The 18403-nt window shown below is 42.4% G+C and overlaps 1 protein-coding gene across 3 annotated transcripts in view; it reads left to right on the top strand.

The window, feature by feature from the left end:
• The window catches only part of ARAP2 (ArfGAP with RhoGAP domain, ankyrin repeat and PH domain 2), a 233428-nt gene that overhangs the window by 159160 nt on the left and 55865 nt on the right, over positions 1-18403 (top strand). For all 3 annotated transcript variants that reach the window (XM_019480415.2, XM_019480405.2, XM_014594961.3), the window contains exons 22-24: positions 1448-1553; positions 3625-3772; positions 10313-10381. In XM_019480415.2, the coding sequence (XP_019335960.2) occupies positions 1448-1553; positions 3625-3772; positions 10313-10381 (323 nt within the window). The remainder of the gene's footprint in view (positions 1-1447; positions 1554-3624; positions 3773-10312; positions 10382-18403) is intronic.

Here is an 18403-nt window from a genome sequence, read left to right as displayed (position 1 = left end):
AAATACCTGCTCAAAACTCATGTTAAGCAGATTAAGAGAAGAAAAACCCAGGCTTATTGGCCTCTGGATCCCAACAATGGAAAAAGGCTCCTCAATCCCCTGCTGTATTCACCCATTTAAAAGAATTGTCTGTTGCTAGCAGCTATATATGGGGGAGCTCTCCCCATTGCTAGTGCTGGGTGGCTCTTTAAACCAGCACTGTGTGATGGAAAATGAAGGAGCTCCCCATCCCCAACTGCACCATAGGGAGAACTGAGAGTCTGATATTGGGCAGACTCTCCTTGATGCCAGGCTTATGGTGCTTGACACTTGGGAAAAACTCTCTGATACTGGGCTCATAGTACTCTGGACCTCTATAAAACAGGCATGCAGTTTGGAGCTCCAGCTTTTTTGTTTCTGGGTGCCACTGGAAACAGCACTCCAGGGAGTGAGGAGCTCCTTGCTCCCCAGCTGCTGCTTTCATCTTGTTCCCTAGCTGCAGGTGCTGCCCCTCCCCTGGCTGGCTCATTACCCCTGGCTGGTAACGAGCAGTCATGCAATCGGGGTTTGAGGGATTTTATGCTCCAGGATTGTGTAACCTGACATGATAGGTCACGTGATTTGGGGTATGGAGCATAAAATTCCTCAGCTCCAATCACGTAACTGTTAATATTTGTCAGCAGCCATAGAGTAGTATGCTGTATTTTTAGTGCACAGGATTGCTGAAAAAGAGAGAGTCTATCAACATCTGGAGAGAACTGACATTTTTAAAAATTAGACTTTGAGAATATGCTTAGAAGATGAGAATTAAAACATGATTAAATCACTGATTTAGTTCCTACCCCTGACAGGATAGTCAGTATGTTTGGCCTGTTGGCAAAATGCAGCAAGTCAAGTTAGATTCAAGGGGGAGAGAAGGGTTTGCAATGTATGAGACATTGACTAGTGCTTCTGTTACTAGCTTTGTCTGTCACTGACTAGCTCTGTTGTCTTGGGAAGTTAACTGACCAACTCAATACACCTCCATTTTTTCTTTCACTGCTTCAAAGTGTACTCTCTTTATGGCATGTAGTTACTACTTTGATGAAAAATAATAAAGGAGAAAAAATATTGTTCTTCTGCAGCTAAAGGAATTTTGCAAGGTGTGTTACGTTTGGGCGCACACCCATACTCTACACGTCCCTTGAGCAGATAATCAATTTGTCTTGTGATTTAAAAAAAAAAAGTATTGCAAATAGTGCTTAGATACAGTAGTTAGTCTTATTTTAGTTTATATTGTTCCCCAAATGCTACAAAATAATAGACTACATTCATAGGAAATTATCAGTATTGTCTCTCTGAAGAACAGGCTGACTGATTGATTGAATTGTAATTTTAAATGACTAGATGTTGCCTAAGTAGAAGATCAATATTGCTCTTGTTTTTTGGATCTGATTTGTGATTAATGCCCCTCTTTCCTCACCATTAGATACACAGAATGAAAAGGAACGAATAAGAAAGTATGGAGCTTTTATTCAGACGCTTCCACCAGTCAATAGGGCTACTTTGGCAGCTTTAATTGAACACCTGTACAGGTCAGTGTGTTGGCAAATTGAGTCAATTTTTGTATTGGTTGCCATGGTTAATTATATAGACTCATGTGTTGAATATCTGTTAATTTGTAGTGCACAAAATACAGTTTGTCTCATTTCAGTTGTAATAATTTGTGTAAAATAGATTTTAAGGAACAGTCATGTACTGGCAGGATTCATGTCAAGCCTTTTGACTTTCGGGGTGGGCCCATTCTAACTGAATCTGTTATCCCACACAGAAATGCAGATGGCCTTCTGGAGTTAATATCTGTTATGGCTCTAGTATTTATCTATCCTAGCTATGTTTTGTTGCTTTTATAATTTTATATGCCTAGTAGTCATGGAGAGTATTTAAAATGCTGATTTGTGTACATAGCAAAATCCATCTCTTATTTCAAGCTACAATGAGCTGTAAAGTTTGCATCAGGATTGTGTAGTTTGGATGCCCCTGCAAAATCCAAGTTGATTTAAATAGGTCATTATTACTCATAGTCATTTTGTTTGTGTGTGTGTTTTTGTTTTTGCTTTCTTAGTGTCAGCTGAACAAGTTCTACAAATATACCTCATTTACCTAAAATATCTCTCCAAAGCAGAGGTTCCAGAAATCTTGCTTCAGTACCTTTTTCTGGGTTTAGGATTAAAAATAAAACTATTCTCTAAAATTACCACATATATGAATATAACCATTTACGTGTTGCCTGTTAAGTATATAGCAACTAATACAAATAATGGGAAAATTGGAAAAGTGAGTTTTAAATGCATATATGGGTCTGTGCGGGCTGGGCCCCGGTCCTGCCGCCAAGTGCGAGTTGGGGGGGGGGGGTGATCCGCGACCTGTCTTTTGTGCACGCGGGCTGCGGCCAGCAGCCCAGGAACGTGGGGTCAGAGAAAACCGGTGGCGAGCTAGAATTAGTCACAAACGCGTAGTGGTTGATTGAAAAGATTGTTTACTTACACCCAAAGATGGTAGTGGTGTAGGCTGGACAGGTTTCCAGGTACAGCTCCCACTTAGATCCTTGCTAGAGGACCACGACAAGTTCGATTGCTCTCACGGAGTTGTTTAAGCTCCGCGGGTCCGGTTCGGTTCCCTGGTCCCCCAGAGTTGTTTAGGCTCCGTGGGTTCAAAAATTGGGTTTACAGGAAAGGGATATGTCTGGGATTGCGATTGGCGACGGGGAGAGGCTAGAAGCGAAAGCTCTGCGGGTTCGGTTATTAAGCTTGAGAGAGGCGCGTTGGGTCCGCAAGGGTCCGCAGCGCTTAGAGATCTTCACACAGCACGAAGTCTCCTCCTCCTCCTGGCGAGTTCTCTCTCTTTCCAGGTTTCCTCTCCCTCTCCGACTCCCTTTCCCTCTCCAACTTGGGCGGAAACTACCCAAGCCTTTTGTACGGCTAGCAAGCCAATAGCTAGCCGCCACGTGTGCCTACATTTAGATCTGGCCAATAATGTGGCGCGAATCCAAATACAAATGGCGGGAACTCCTTTGCAACGTGCATCACTAGTATGCAAAAGAAATGCACCCTGCAAAGAAGCTGTAATTTGGCGGGAAATCCCCCGTTGCACCAGAGTTCTCTCTCGCAACAGAGAACTCTATCATGCAAAGAAAGCTACAGTCGGCGGGAAAATAATTTAGCAGTGCCGAAGCACACACAAACAAAAAACCACAACTTTGGGTTGTGACAGGGTCTAAATTCTGTTCTCAAGTATGCCCATAAATTTTAATTACTTTGGATTTAAATTAGTGTAACAGTCAAAGTAGACCCCTTTTTAAAGAGGTGGTTGATTTTTAAAGATGCATTTAAAGTATAAGTAGATGAGTTAATCAAATCTCAACTCTCCTTTCCTAAATTTCCAATGGTCACGTATGCAGCTTTCAAAACATAGTAAGATATACTACATAATAATATCTAATTTTTTTGTGTATAAGCATATGAAATCAGATGTATCATTTTATTTCATAAAAATATTTTGCTGGAAACAACTGTGCTGTTGTAAATGTGCACATTAACATAGAGTTGAGCCTTGCCACTTTCAACAATGGGAGTGTTCTAAGTGAATTTATTCTCCTTTAAACAGGGTGCAAAAATGTTCAGAAATTAATCATATGAACCCTCACAATCTAGCCACAGCATTTTCATCTTGCTTATTTCAAACTAAAGGGCAGACTGGAGAAGAAGTCAATGTAATTGAAGATCTGATTAAAAATTATGTGCAAATCTTTAATGTAAGTATGTTTTATATGATGTTGCAACTTAACTGTGAAAGTTAGAAGATGTGTGAGAATCTCTTTGCATTTCATGTGATCTTTAGCTTTTGTGCTAGAGGCGTAGCTGGACAGCTCTGTGCTGGGGTCAGCTATGCAACGCCTGGGGTAGTCCCGATTGCCGTGGTTCTGATCTCCGCAGTGTGATCAGCCACTGTTTTGGTTGCAGCTATTTTTGCACCCCCTTCCTTTCCCTTAGTCCCCTCTCCCTCAGAGAGGTAGAGCCCAGGGTGTTGTCCTGCCACACCTAGTTATGCTATGTTTTGTGCCATGATGTTCCCTTTACTAATATGTTTTGTCCAGTGTTAGTTATGCTGGCTCACAATTTGTAGAGTTATTAAGCTCTTTTAATCAGTGATCATTGCTTTTTATGTTGCTTTTTTAAAATGTTAATTCTCAGCTAGTATAGACTAGGTAGAAAGTGTTATGTTTATAGAATTGCCAAAAATCACTGTTACTTTATGAAAGAAAGAATGTTTGCTGCAAATGTCCAACTCGGGATCCTTAAAATTCTGGTTTATTAGGCGGATTGAAACACTGTAATGAAGTTAAATCATAAACCTTGGGGCTGGTCCCCCCCCCCCCCCACACACACACACACACTAGCAAGCTACAAGAGTCAGGTATACCTATCCTACAAGCGCTGGAGTCTGTCATCGAGGCTTCTTTCAGCGTGGTGTTATCTTCCAGAAGGGGGTCGCCGGCTGGTCCTTCTGGCTGGACAGGTCGGGTGCTGGTCAAGTTGGAGATCAAGAGGGTGCCACTGAGGGGTCACTTTTCACTGCTTTTTATCTGTCCTTGGCAGACTTTGGTGACTCCCCAGTTTTCAGGTTTGCCCAATCCAAGGGTCGTTGACCCTCGTGGGACTTTCCCTCTCGGTGGCTACTGGATGGCATCTGTTAGCCCCAGGGGTCGTCCGCATGTACGTGCAGGTTTGGGAGTTCATTGATGAATTTTTAATAGGGCTCTGGGAGTGGTTGATCTGGAGATATTCATCCCAAAAGTTGGTCCCTGGCATTGATTAACTCAGGCCAGGGCTTCTAGCCCTTGATCAGTGAGGTTTAGGGATTTCCCGGTTGTTGCATTGTCTTCTATTGAGTTCTTCCATTGGTTGATCTGCGGTTTCCTTAGGTGTTAATAACTGTCTGCTGCTACAGTGTTACACATTCAATCACTGATTCACTCTTTCAGTGGCCAGCCTGATATAGGGAAGCCGCAATTTGACTCCTGCCCTTGTTAACATTGTTACTAAACACATTTATAGTTGAAAGGTGAGGAGTATAAAATATAAGCTACAAATGCCATGGCACACAAATAGATAAAAATACCAAAATATATGGGGGATACAAAATGCACACATACAAATTTTAAAACACAATTCCTTATCTTAAAGTGAAAGAAAGAGGAAGGAAGAAAAGATAGAAGAGGAAAAACTTATTCAAAGAGGAGAGAGCAAATGCAGGCAAGAGGAAAAGGGGGCTTTCTGCTACATTATTCCCCCCCCTTGACATTGGCCTTACACAAGGGTGATGTCACTATATTGTTTGAACACCATTGTTCAGCTGTATAGACAGGAGATGTGTCATTTTCAGCTGGTTTGAAGTTAAAACAAAACTTGGGCAGTTAAAAGATAGTGAAGGAGAAAAGCCTTGGGGGTGGGAGAGAGAAAATAACATAACAAGGTTGATTTGAACAGTTACAATGGTATAGTTGTCTCTTTGCTTATTAAAATATGACCTTGAATGCAGTTTTGTTTGTTTGTTTGTTTTTTTACACACATCTTGGTATACTGATATTCTAAATAGCATTTAAATCCTTAAGAGAAGTACAGAGAAAAAACAAAAATAAAACAAAACCAAACCCAAAAAACAAAGTACACATGACCTTTCATAAATATCCTTTTGCTAACCAAGTGGAATATAAAACATTTGAGAATTGCTGTTCTTTTTTCAAATATCAGAACAACTTTCCAGTTGAACTGGACAGAAGTGTTCTGGTCTGGGATCCACAGACTGGTTCAATTTTTAAAGGGGGTATTACCAATTACTCTCATTATATTTTTATGATATCATATGTATTTAAACTGTGACAACTTAAAACAAACCAAACAAACAAACACAAAACATATAACAAGACAACACAAACAGACAAGACAATTTTTGCCATGGCTGTGATGAGGAAGATGCTGCTGGTGGTAATGAGTCCTCATGGTTTTTCGGTCACCTTTGACTACACTGTGGCTTCTGCAAAAGAAAACAAACACACACAAACCTGCCAAGGAAAACTCCTTGCATGGCTGATTATTCATATTTACAAAGTGCAATGCTGACATGTGCAGTGGCAGTGCACACATCATTTTCCATTCTTGGGGTGCTTTTCTTTTATACTGAAAAAGTGGAGCAGTTACCTACAGGACGGTGGCCATCCTAAGTGAGGATTTTTTTGGCCTTTTCCTGCCTCAACATCGGTATGGGCACCGATCAGCCTGTCTGATGCGTATTTTCCAGCAGCTCAGAGCCGTTCCTTCCTGCTAGCTAAGAAGGGTGGCCGACAGGATTAAGAGGTTGGTTACCCTGTTTCTCAAGGGTCAGGTGGTTGGTGGCTCACTCTTTCAAGCTGGGTCACTGGGATGCTCTCCTCATGACACAAGAAATCCTATTAACAATGCTAGATTCAGGGTTAGATCTATTCTGCCCCCTTAAACAGTTTCATTTGGGACACATCTACCCATTTTCCTGATTTAGGTCCCATTTCCTCCCGAATACATTTAGTGCAGCTCCAGTGTTCAGGACTGCACAGGTGTGCCCTTGAGTTCCCACCGTAACAGGTATTCGGGGTCTCCCTCCTGGATCCCAATTGAGGGTCCCCAATTTCTCCCATAAGCCAGGGCTTTGCTCAGGGGTCCCATTATGGGACTCCGTCAGTGCTTTTCGGAGACCAGGGCTGAGACTGCTACCCTGTTAGAAAGGGGAGGTGCTGCTCCCTCCCTGGTCAGCTCTGCCATTCTGATAAGCAGCTTGGCTAGAGTCTTTCCATGCCATTTCCCTTTCGGTTCCCCATGCTGCATTAAAAACTTTCACGCTGCTGACCGAATCACGTTTTCCCCCTCTCTTTCCTTTGATACCCTCAGGTTAACCCAGTGTGGGCTGGGGCGATAATTTGGGCCCCCAACCCCCCCTATCAGTTTTGGGGTATGCACTTTCATTAGAATAGGTAACCATATAATTTGGTGTGTCATTAAGCTTTTCTCTGAACTGGGTGGCTGCAATTGCCCCCCTTTGACGTCCAATTAACCTGTCTGCATCCTGAGCCCGGGCTAGGACTTCTCCCAGCACATATCTCCCGGTCTCTTGGAGCAGCCCCATCAGTCCAATTATGGGCTGATGCATGCCTTCCTGTACCTCCTTCCAAAACCCAGGAGGGTAATCTATACTTCTTATGTCTGATGTCCGTTTGTTCTCCTTGTCTAGGGGCAGAACCGTCCCTGACAGCAATCCCAACATAACACACTGGATCACATAGTCCCTAACAGGTTCCCCAGGTGTCTGGTGGCTAGCCCCAAACTGTCCCTTAAATGTCTTTCTCCCCAAACTGATCCCCAAACCCACTATGCTCCGGAGAATATTGTCTCCCCCAAAGCTGTCCTCCTGATTCATAGCTGCCTGAATCCCTGGGGTGGTGCAAGCCCTCAGTAGGCAGCGCCATTCCCGGACACTCAGGGTTTCACAGTCCACTACATTCAGGGATTTCTGCAACCACTGTCCCAAATTCCTAATGTTAGCAGATCCCAGGGTCTTACCCAGGGCTGCTAGATCAGCTCCACTGAGGGGAACCGTTACCTGTGTGGCTTCTGTGGGTTTTCCCTGAGCATCCCGAGTGACTGAGGTCCGCGTGATTGCGCTCACCTCAGGCACCAGGGTCCTCTCCTGATCTGACTTGGGGTCATCAGGAGAGGGCTCCCCTGCATCCTCTGGATCTCCCCATATCTCCCCACCCCAAATCTCTCCTGGATTGAAGGAGATGTCTGGATCCTTGGCTTGGTCTCCCCGGATGACAGCTGCTACTTGCAGGCTGCGCTCCTGGAGTTCCTTTTTCAAACGGTTAATGGTATTTAGACAGGGGCCATGGTTGACCTTGGCTCTCTTCTCGGCTTGGTCTTTAGTCATTGTCTTTACCAATTTTTGCAAGGCTTCTCAGCTAGCCTTTTCTTGGTCCAATAATTCCAATTGTTGGGCATTGTCTTGATTTATTTTTCTCAATTGCTCATTTTCATTTTCCAAGTTCTGAGACAATCCCTTTAGAGTCTGATTACTGGTTTCCAATTGGACACATCTATCTTTTAGAATTTGGATTAGCTCCTCCTTTTCCTCAATTTCAGAGGCTCGCTGAGCGTTTTCCTCAACTGCTGTTTTGTCAGCATGCCACAGCAGCCAGACCAAGGCACTGTGTTGCCTTTGAACCGAGGGTTTTTCACAAAGGCAAAATTGTTCAAATTGGGATTCAGTGTCCCCTATGGAAAAGCCTGGGGTGCACACATCCTCCCTCCATGGGCTGGGCCCACCCTTCAGAATCTCCCTATGGAGAGGAGAAATTTCCTCCCTCCCTACCCACTTATCTTCTTGGCCTCCAGCTCCAACCTTAAGGGTTTTTTTCCCTAAACAAAGACATTTTCCTCAACATGCCTCAAGTCTGTCAGTTTCCTTGAGCCGTCACACTCCCAACCAACTCTGCCCCTGCCCCTGCAGTTCTACAACCAAATCCCTTCCTTGGGATATGCCCACCCCCTTAGGTGACAACTAAATCCAGACCCTCTTTGAGTCTGCCCACCCCCTTGGGTGAGTCTAAATCCTAGTCCACCCCCTTGGGTGACTATTGCCCACCCACCTCCGTGGACGTGGGTTCTATCTGGAGACAGTCTCCCCAATTACCAATCCGCTAATAATCCTAGAATAATGCCTGCGTTCTCCACCAAATAATGTTGGCTACAAATGTCCAACTCAGGATCCTTAAAATTCTGGTTTATTAGGAGGATTGAAACACTGTAATGAAGTTAAATCATAAACCTTGGGGCTGGTCTGCACGCACGTACGCACGCAGTAGCAAGCTACAAGAGTCAGGTATACTTATCCTACAAGCGCTGAAGTCTGTCATCGAGGCTTCTTTCAGCATGGTGTTATCTTCCAGAAGGGGGTCGCCGGCTGGTCCTTCTGGCTGGACAGGTCGGGTGCTGGTCAAGTTGGAGATCAAGAGGGTGCCACTGAGGGTCACTTTTCACTGCTTTTTATCTGTCCTTGTCAAACTTTGGTGACTCCCCAGTTTTCAGGTTTGCCCAATCCAGGGGTCGTTGACCCTCGTGGGACTTTCCCCCTCGGTGGCTACTGGATGGCATCCAGGGGTCATCCACATGTACGTGCAGGTTTGGGAGTCCGTTGATGAATTTTGAATAGGGCTCTGGGAGTGGTTGATCTGGAGATATTCATCCCAAAAGTTGGTCCCCGGCGTTGATTAACTCAGGCCAGGGCTTCTAGCCCTTGATCAGTGAGGTTTAGGGATTTCCCAGTTGTTGCATTGTGTTCTATTGAGTTCTTCCATTGGTTGATCTGCGGTTTCCTTAGGTGTTAATAACTGTCTGCTGCTACAGTATTACACATTCAATCACTGATTCACTCTTTCAGGGGCCAGCCTGATACAGGGAAGCCACAGTTTGACTCCTGCCCTTGTTAACATTGTTACTAAACACATTTATAGTTGAAAGGTGAGGAGTATAAAATATAAGCTACAAATGCCATGGCGCACGAATAGATAAAAATACCAAAATACACGGGGAGATACAAAATGCACACATACAAATTTTAAAACACAATTCCTTATCTTAAAGTGAAAGAAAGAGGAAGGAAGAAAAGATAGAAGAGGAAAAACTTATTCAAAGAGGGGAGAGCAAATGCAGGCAAGAGGAAAAGGGGTTTTTGCTACAAGAATATATATAGCTTTTCACATAGGCACAAAAATGACATGTTGTAGGGTTTTGGGGCTTTTTTTGGCAAATTCCAATCCAGGTCAACCTTTAATATTGAATATAATATTCCCAACCCCACCCCTTATTTTGTGGCCCTTGCAAGAACTGAAGTATGAAAAAAATGCATCTTAGACTCTTATCTCTAAATAATGAGCATATTAGAGAAATAATGTTGTATTCCAGAACTCTTGGTTGGGCCCCTGAATTCAGCTGTATGGAATCATTACTTGGGGATACTAATTGCTGTGACCCCCTAACCAACAGTTCTTTGATTTGACTCCTTTTAGACTTTCATTTAGTAATGTTTATAGTATTTCATATTATATGTTGGGAAAAGTATCAGACTGGTTAAAAACAATATATGAACCCTCCTGTGAGGAAATTCTATTTCTACTCTTGTTAATAATCATAAAGAATTTATCAAGGACTATAAATTATTATATTATTTTCCCTTTTAAGTTACCAAAATGATCTGTTTTAAACAGATAAATGAAGACCAGATCAAACAAATGGATATAGAGAACAGCTTTATTACCAAGTGGAAAGACACACAAGTAAGTGGTGAAAATCGATGTGGGAAGGCTTTTAACAAAAATAAATAATTAAATGCTCCATTGTCATTTAGCAGATTTGGATGGCTTTATGGTGATTTACAGTTTGCCTTTTTCACAAAGAACAAAAGAGTAAAACAAAATAAATCTGTCAGTACAGAGTTGTTCCCATGAAATTATGATCTGATGTACATGTAGGAAAAATGTATATGTATCTGTTCATCTTGCTCACATTTTAACTTTGAATGTTTTTACCTCTAAGCATTTTATAAACTGTAGGAAGCAGCAGTAAATGTTGAGAAAACATTTTAACCTAATGCCTTCACTATAATACTTTCAGCAAGTATCAGATTGATAAAATATGGCTAACCAAAAAGTGTAAATGTTTCTGCATTAATACTTATTTTAAATCACAGTATTGGTTATTAACTACCATGTTTACATGAATATAAAATAGCCTTCAATAATTAGATTCTATGTACAGGGAAATGTATACATTTGTTATAATTTTCCAGGTGTAGAGTCTAATTATCAGAGGATTGTCTTGAAGTCACCCCCCTCCCACTGCTACAGCAAACTGGTGGAGTCACATTGCTGGGGAGGGTCAGGTGGCCCCCTTGCCCTCTGTTTCCCCCTCACTTCTTCCCCCTGCAGCCTTCCTGCCCCCCCTTACTCTCAGACAGTGTTCAGGCTCTGTTCCTTTCTCCAGCAGAACATGTAAGGAAGTGAGCTGTCACAGTAAAGGAGGAGAAAGGGACAGAGGGAAGGGTAGAAGCTGCAAAGGGCAAGCAGCTTGGGGACAGGAGACTGCTGTGGGTCTAACTCAAGGCCAGGGTCAGAACTGCAGCAGTTGCTTTCCACCTCCACCCCCCTTGTTAATTTGAAATGCAAGAGACGAAAAAAACACTGACTTTGCAATAAACATACCCACAGTAACTTGTGTTATATACAAATTATTGTGGGTAAGTTCATCCAGAATTGATGAATTTAAACTTTTTGCAGACTACTGTGGTGTTAGCACAGGTACTCCATAAACACACTTTTGAGCAGAACTTTTTAACCTACTTATACATAGTACAAATTATGTATCATATTAGTCTAGAGCCAAAAGGTTCATAACTTTTATAGTTCCTTGGGCTATGCCCTAGCAAAGTCCACAACATTTCAAATAAAGATGACCCCACAGCCCAGCCCTGCTCAGTACATGTCTGTACTCCAGAAACTGTCTCATCCTCTGCCTCAAAAAAGGATCTATGTAAGTAGAGAGAATTTTTTATGGTCTCCTATCCTGAGACTAGAGGGATTAGTGAATTCTAGAGTCTGAAATACATCACTGAAAATATTAAGTGACTAGCTTCTAGACATGCTTCTGGATCTGTCTGTCCGTCCTTCTGACAAAGTATTCAGTAGAATTCACAGATTCTTTGGAATCTGACAGTCTGTGCCTTGAGTGTTTCTGCTTTGGACTCAAACTTCTGACCTCTGGGCTGTTAAATGTGCACCTTAGTGCCCACACAACCCCAGCCCCCATGCTTTTGAGTGCTGAGATAATAAAAGTGTGGTTACCTCAGCTGATTTTAAGTATTGGCATAGAATGCAAGAAAAAGGGATCTTTAATAAAAGGAGATCTCAAATCATATAGCACAATAATTTTGAAACATACCTTGACTTGCATTTGGAAGTTATTCCAAAGGTATCAGAGGTTATATGCTTGCTTAGCAGGACAGTACAGAGGAGTGAGCAGTAATTTCTACACTAACTGGAATTTTAGTGACATTTGGTTGTATACCAATTAGAGCACATGGCAGTGACTCTCCAGGACAGGGGAGTGAAACAGACTCATGGTAAAGTTGAAAATGGAACTTAAAGTTATGACTTGAATGAGATTAATTAAGCAGGGCAGAAGGAAGTTTACAGAGCTTGTGAGTTCTGTCAGGAATCTGAAATAAGGCTGGGGGAAAACCCGAGGAAGTTTAACAACTTGTAGAGCAATAAGATGAAATAGGGCAGGAAAGCTAAATAAGAATGTTTCCTGGTGGTTGCTTTCTCCCTTTTCAGTTATGCATGGTAACACAGTGTAAATCCCTAGTTCTTTACCACAAATAACTTTGTTGCAGTGCTCACAGAAGTCAGTTTCATGATGTGTTACCTTTGTTTTGAACCTTATTACTTTCTCTCTTTCACTTTGCTCGCGTTGGCCAGATACAGAAATTTAACTTTTACTAGTATAAGCGATCGGAAATTAGTTTATTCCCATAACAGACCAGAAGTTAGTCATAAAAAACTGGTCTATACCCATAATCAAACAGAAGTTCACCATACACAAGCTGGTTTAAAAATGGTGAAACCTGGTCTAAGATTTGTCATCCCCCCCCCCCCCCCCCCCCGCGCGCGAAAGGCAACTGTATGTTCTGTTTGTTATTGGCCTGCACTATGCTGCTTACAAGAATTGCATAATTTAGATTTTTCCTTGGGCTTTTTGAATGTCTGTACCTAGAAATGATGGAAATTGGCATCGTTGTTGAACAGGAAGTGTTGCCATACAGTTGTAAAAGTGTGAAAATGTGAGTCTTTCTCTTGCTAATGGGGTGTGTGTGTGTGTGTGTACATACATGTGTGAAAATGTAGCCTTGTGTTTCCCAGAGGGGTAGTGCTGTTGAATTGTGTTGTTGCTGCCCTCACCCATACCTAGTCCCTTACTCACATTACTCATGCTGTACGAACCTTGTACCTTAGCTGTCAGTTTCCAACAAATCTGTGAATTCTGCTAAATACCTTGTCACAAGGAAGGAAAGAAGGAAGGAAGGAAGAAAGAACCCAGAAGTAGGTCTGAAACCTTATACCTTACCACCTAACCCGTGCTGTAGGAACATTTTAAATGTGGAGACAGGAGAATTTTTCTTTTTCAGAAGTGTTATTTCCTGCAGTCTTAAGATCCAAAGAGGCTTTATGTAGGTGCTCTTCATCAGGACTTTAATTCCTCAGGATGCTCTGGGGAAGTTCCTCTGATGCAACTTCAGTGGCCATAGCAGTTAAGAGCAGAAATGAAAGGAAGTGTCTGTTGGGCCTGCCCTTTGCTTGGAGTTGGTAGGAAAAGGGGAAAATAAGTGCCAGGAGCTGACAAGTAAATTGAAATTTTAGCTGCTGATTTCTGTGCAGATTTGGTCAAAAATAACTTTCTTGAGATTAGCAGGCTCTTGGAAGTGAGTGCTTATGTTATATATTCCATATTGTTGCAGAAATATCATTGGCATCTAATTCAGTTCAGGTGTGAGGATTTCCTAAGGAAAAAGACTAGAGACATGCTTTATAAGTTTTGTTTGTTTGCCTGTTTTTATAGAAAGTCTAGGCGTCAAGCAGTCATTTGGTTATTTATATATAAAGCCACCAGAGCTTGACAATACATTCTAACATTCTTAATTTTGCAGAAAGTATGATTGAACTTTCTGAACTAATTTGTGGGACTCCAGGCTTCTCACAAATACTTCTTAGCTATGATTTTTTTTTTTGGCCACTTTTCACAAAATCATAGAAAATTAGTGTTGGAAGGGGACCTCAGGATTACATCCAACCTTTTGCACAAAGCAGGACCATCCCCAACTATATCATCCCAGCTGTTTTACTACTTTGTAGTCAAATATTTTCCTTTTAATATTGATGTTTGTACATAATTGTTACACCCACTGCTGTTTATAGTCCTTGGTTTGATCTTATCATCATCCAGATATCAGTCTTCTTAAATGCTATGTCCTCACATCACCTCAGCCCATCTGTACAAGGGTTGATGTGCCTGTGGACCCCTTAGGAGTCTTTCAGAGAGTCCAAACAATAGTTCACAAGTGGGCTTGAGTGTCTGGAGACTTGCTATCTGGCTTTGCTCCTTTGGGGTCCCCTCAGCCAGTCGTCATAACACAGAATAATAACAGAAAACACAAAACAACCAAATGAATGAGTAAAAAAATCAATCAGCTCTTGTCCAGGTGGTAGAAGACGGCCAGAGAGGAGGCAGGGTCTTCTGAGTTTACTTCCTGCCCACAAACTGCTTGTTCCCTTGCTTGAGTTCCCTTGTGTTTCTCCGGGCTTCAGAATGCTAGTTAACCCCTCAAAGCTGGGCTCCAGCCCAGGGCTAAGTGCCTTCCTTAAATGGCCAGATCCTGTGGTTATACCATCCTTTAAAAAAAAAAAAAAATCTTCATTTGAAATTTCCTGGTTCATAGTTGAGTTGAAGAATGATTGCCTTTAGGACCTAATGATATTTAGAATAAAGAAAGTAGTAGTTAAAGGGCCTCTGTGTTGAAGGAGTGATGAGGTGAGGGACGAAGTGGGGCTGGGGCCAGGGCAGGTGCTGCACTACCAGAGCAGGGTGTGGGACTGAGTTGTGGGGAGGGGCGGCGAGAGGGCATGGAGGAGGGTGGCGTGTGCCCCCTGGATCTGCACGGGGGGAGAGGTGGGGTGGTCTGCACTCAGGGCAGGCAGTGGTGGTGATGGGAATGGGGCTATGGGGGGGCTGAAGCCCCCCCAAATTTGTCATTGCCCTCCCAACACCCCCACCAGGAACAGCCCATAGTAGCCCACAGCCCATCCTGCCCCACGCACACGCTGCCCCCCCCCCCATGTCCTCCATGGGGTGCACATAGCGGTGGCGCTGGAAGGGGGAAGTTGAATGAGGGGGCTTGCACGCAACCGCAGCTACCTCCTTTCTTGGCCAGGTGCTGTGCTGCTTTAGCATAGCTGGTCGTGGCTCTGTGGGCTGCAGACAGGCCTCATGCCCAGCCAATCATGCACCGCTTGGGCGGGCACAAAACACACTACTTCCCTCTCCTCCCCCCCCCGGCCACACACCCCTCTGACATTCAGACCCTTGCAGCTCTGCTATAGGAGGGCATGGGGTGGCACACAGTGTGCCGTGTGGGGCTGCCGGTGCCTGGTGCATTCCTCCCCCTCCACCGGGTAAGAGGCAAATGTGCCATGGGAGATGCCACTGCCACACCCTGAGGCATGCTCTGTCCCCACCTGCCCACGCGTATGCCCTACAATCTTTTTAAGTACCCTAGACAACCCCTGCCCTAGCTAGTTAAGGCTGGGCCCACAGTTTCCTTCGTCTTTCTTCTTATCAGCATACTTATAGGATCTCTTTAGTTGTATCCTGAACCTTCTGGAACAGAAAGTTGTCCTCCATGCAAGTTAGTAACTGGCTTGATATTTTGTTTAGCTATATTGTTCTTCCAGTAGATGTCCAGAAAATCAGTGTCTCACAAAAGTACCATCTCATAGCTTGAAGAGTACTTCATCTACCTCCTCTTCCTCATTTAGTGGTCTATAATATATGCCCATGATTTTATTGGTATTACATCTTTTACCTTTCATCCTCACCCAGATGCATTATGCTCTGCTGTCTTCTTCCTCTTGAACCAGGAAACAAGTGTGTGTGTTTTTAACATACAAGGTGACGACACCAGCTCTTCTCCCAGTCCTGTCCTTCTGAAACAAGTGTTGATTATTCCAGTCATAAGAGCTATCCCACCAAATTCTGTTTGTTCGTTTTTTTTTAATGTAAAGTAAAAAATGATTGGAATATTAAGAAGTCAAAAGTAGAATTGCTTGTTGGAATGGATCAGCATTCTTTCCTGTGCCAATAATTTCCTAGTAGTTAATCACCAGTATAATAGATAGATAGTAGTAGAGCAGAACAATATCTGCTGTATTCTGCTGTGTGTGAAGTAATGGTGTGTAGGCACTTACATTCAATATTTAGTACCATGAGATCAGTAAAAGAGGTTCTTCAGCAAAAACAGAGCCAACAATCCATTTCCCCATAATAGTCAAACTCATCACAATAGAACTCACTTTAAAATCTGTTTCTCCCATGTCATTTACCCTTTTCAAGAAACCATTGATTTATATATATGAGACCACTTAAAACACAGCATACTCTGTATGTATTATTAAAAACTATTGCCAATACTTGCTGAGTTGCAACTACTTTTTTATATTGGTTAAACTATATGTATATAGTTATATAAACTATGATGCAAAGCAAGGCCTGATTCCACTAAGTTTATGTATATGGTTGCTCTAACTATTCATCACCTCCATAGTTTCTTGAAAATATTCTGGCCATTTTCCTTGTAAAACACAAACCCCAATCATACTTGTCAATTGCAGATTTCACTTTTTACTATTTAATTAAAAACTGAGTTTTGTTTTCAAGAATACACAACATAGTTTGTGTGTGATCCAAATTAAATTGAACTTGGTATATTTCGAGCAAGGAAATCTAAGTGAAAATCATTCACCACTTTTTCCTTTTCTACTCTTTAATTTGTTGTTGGTGAGACAGGACCCATCCTGACATTGTCCTTCTGATTATTATTCCAGGATGGTGATTGCCAAATGTGGCATGTGAGTTGTCAAAGAAACATTTTTTTCACCCTCTGAATTAGAATTAGTCTTCATGGGTGCACAACAGGAGAAGTTTTGGGAACAGGAAGCTCAGGCTAATTTTTGCTATCTTAAATGGTTCTAAAGCAGAGGTGTCAAGCTCATGCCATGACCCAGGTTGGATCTGTCTGGACCATGGCCTCTTTGCAGCCTGGATCCAGATGTGGTGGCAGCAGGGCCAGTGACAGAGCATTGGAAATGACGGCAGGGCAAACAGGGCTGTGTCAGCACAGCCTTTGCTCACCATACCCAAAGGTGCCCAGTAGCCCTGGATTTTATAGGAAGCCCCTCACCTGCTAGTCCTGCCCCCATATTCTCAGGGTTGCCAAGAAGCCCTGCAAGCCAAAAGAAACACTTCTGTGGACTGGATCCAGCCCATGAGCCTTATGTTTGATGCTCTTCCCCTATAGTATTCAGAGCTGTCCCAGCTCAGTTTAGCTTTCTGAAACTGTGTAGCATGCATTCATGTTCTTCTCTTTAAATTGGTCTTGAGCATGCATAGAGGGGAGAAGACACAAACTGAGCTCTTTCTAAAGATGACACGGTGGTTGTACTCCAAGGAGTACAACCACTCTGTGTGTGTGTGTGTGTGTGTGTGTGTGTGTGTGTGTGTATTTAACTGTAGATTTCAAACAGGAGCAGTGTTAGGCCAATGTTGAATGCTTTTGAAAATCTTCCTTTTTGCTTCTTATAAATGTAACTGGCAGCTGGTTGCCACAGACCTGTTGTGCAAGTCATATTGCAGTCTAACACTAAACCTACATGTGTACATTTTCTTTTAGTGAAGACCTGAAAGTAGGAACTCTACTTTTTGGAAGTAGAGTTGCTATTAGATCAAGATATATGTATGAACCTACCTAATAGGAGGGAGGGAATCAATAATGCAAACACTTACAAAGTATTTGGGGGGCAGGTTAGCACTGTAAAGATTTCACTGAGCTGCTGATATTTCAAACTGTTCAGGCAAAAAAATGAATTTGCCCTAGTTTCTTTTGGAACTCAAGGAAATTTTAGGTCTGAAATGTCTCTTGTGATGACCTTGTTTTCCATTCCAGTTGGCAATTTGTTAATCACTCTTTTTTTTTGTCCACCAAATACTTTGCCAGCTGTTTTTGTTTGCTGCTGTAATTTACAGCACATTCCCTCTATGTACTGTTGTTTACATAAGCCCAGTGGAAATCAAATGTCAACTTCTTTCTTTTTTTACCCTTTTCCTGTAATATTATCTAAAAAGCAAGTTTTGCCACGAAATAAGCTTTTCTGAGTCTGTGCCACTAAAATTAAGCTTTCTTCAAAGCAGCTTTGTAATGCTTTTCCTCATAAATGCTTCGATTAGTTTCCTATTCTCAGAAGCTGAACTAACTTTCAAGTTAGAGTTTTTTTCATTACATCAATGTTCTTAAAATTGAGTGCCAGTATTTACTTTTCAGTAGAAACACTTTTTAGCTTTTCTAAATCAGTAAAAGGTAGTTTTCCTAGGCTCCCTTTCTGCTTCAATATCCTCATATACATTCTCCCAACATAGATGATTTAGTGTGCCCATCCGCATACATGTGTATACACACCCTCCCTTCTCAAAATTTG

This window comes from Alligator mississippiensis, chromosome 2, assembly GCF_030867095.1.
Source record: "Alligator mississippiensis isolate rAllMis1 chromosome 2, rAllMis1, whole genome shotgun sequence".
Classification (NCBI taxonomy): Eukaryota; Metazoa; Chordata; order Crocodylia; family Alligatoridae; genus Alligator; species Alligator mississippiensis.
The sequence above is the reverse complement of the archived record's forward strand: the minus strand, read 5'-3'. Positions and strand labels throughout refer to the sequence as shown.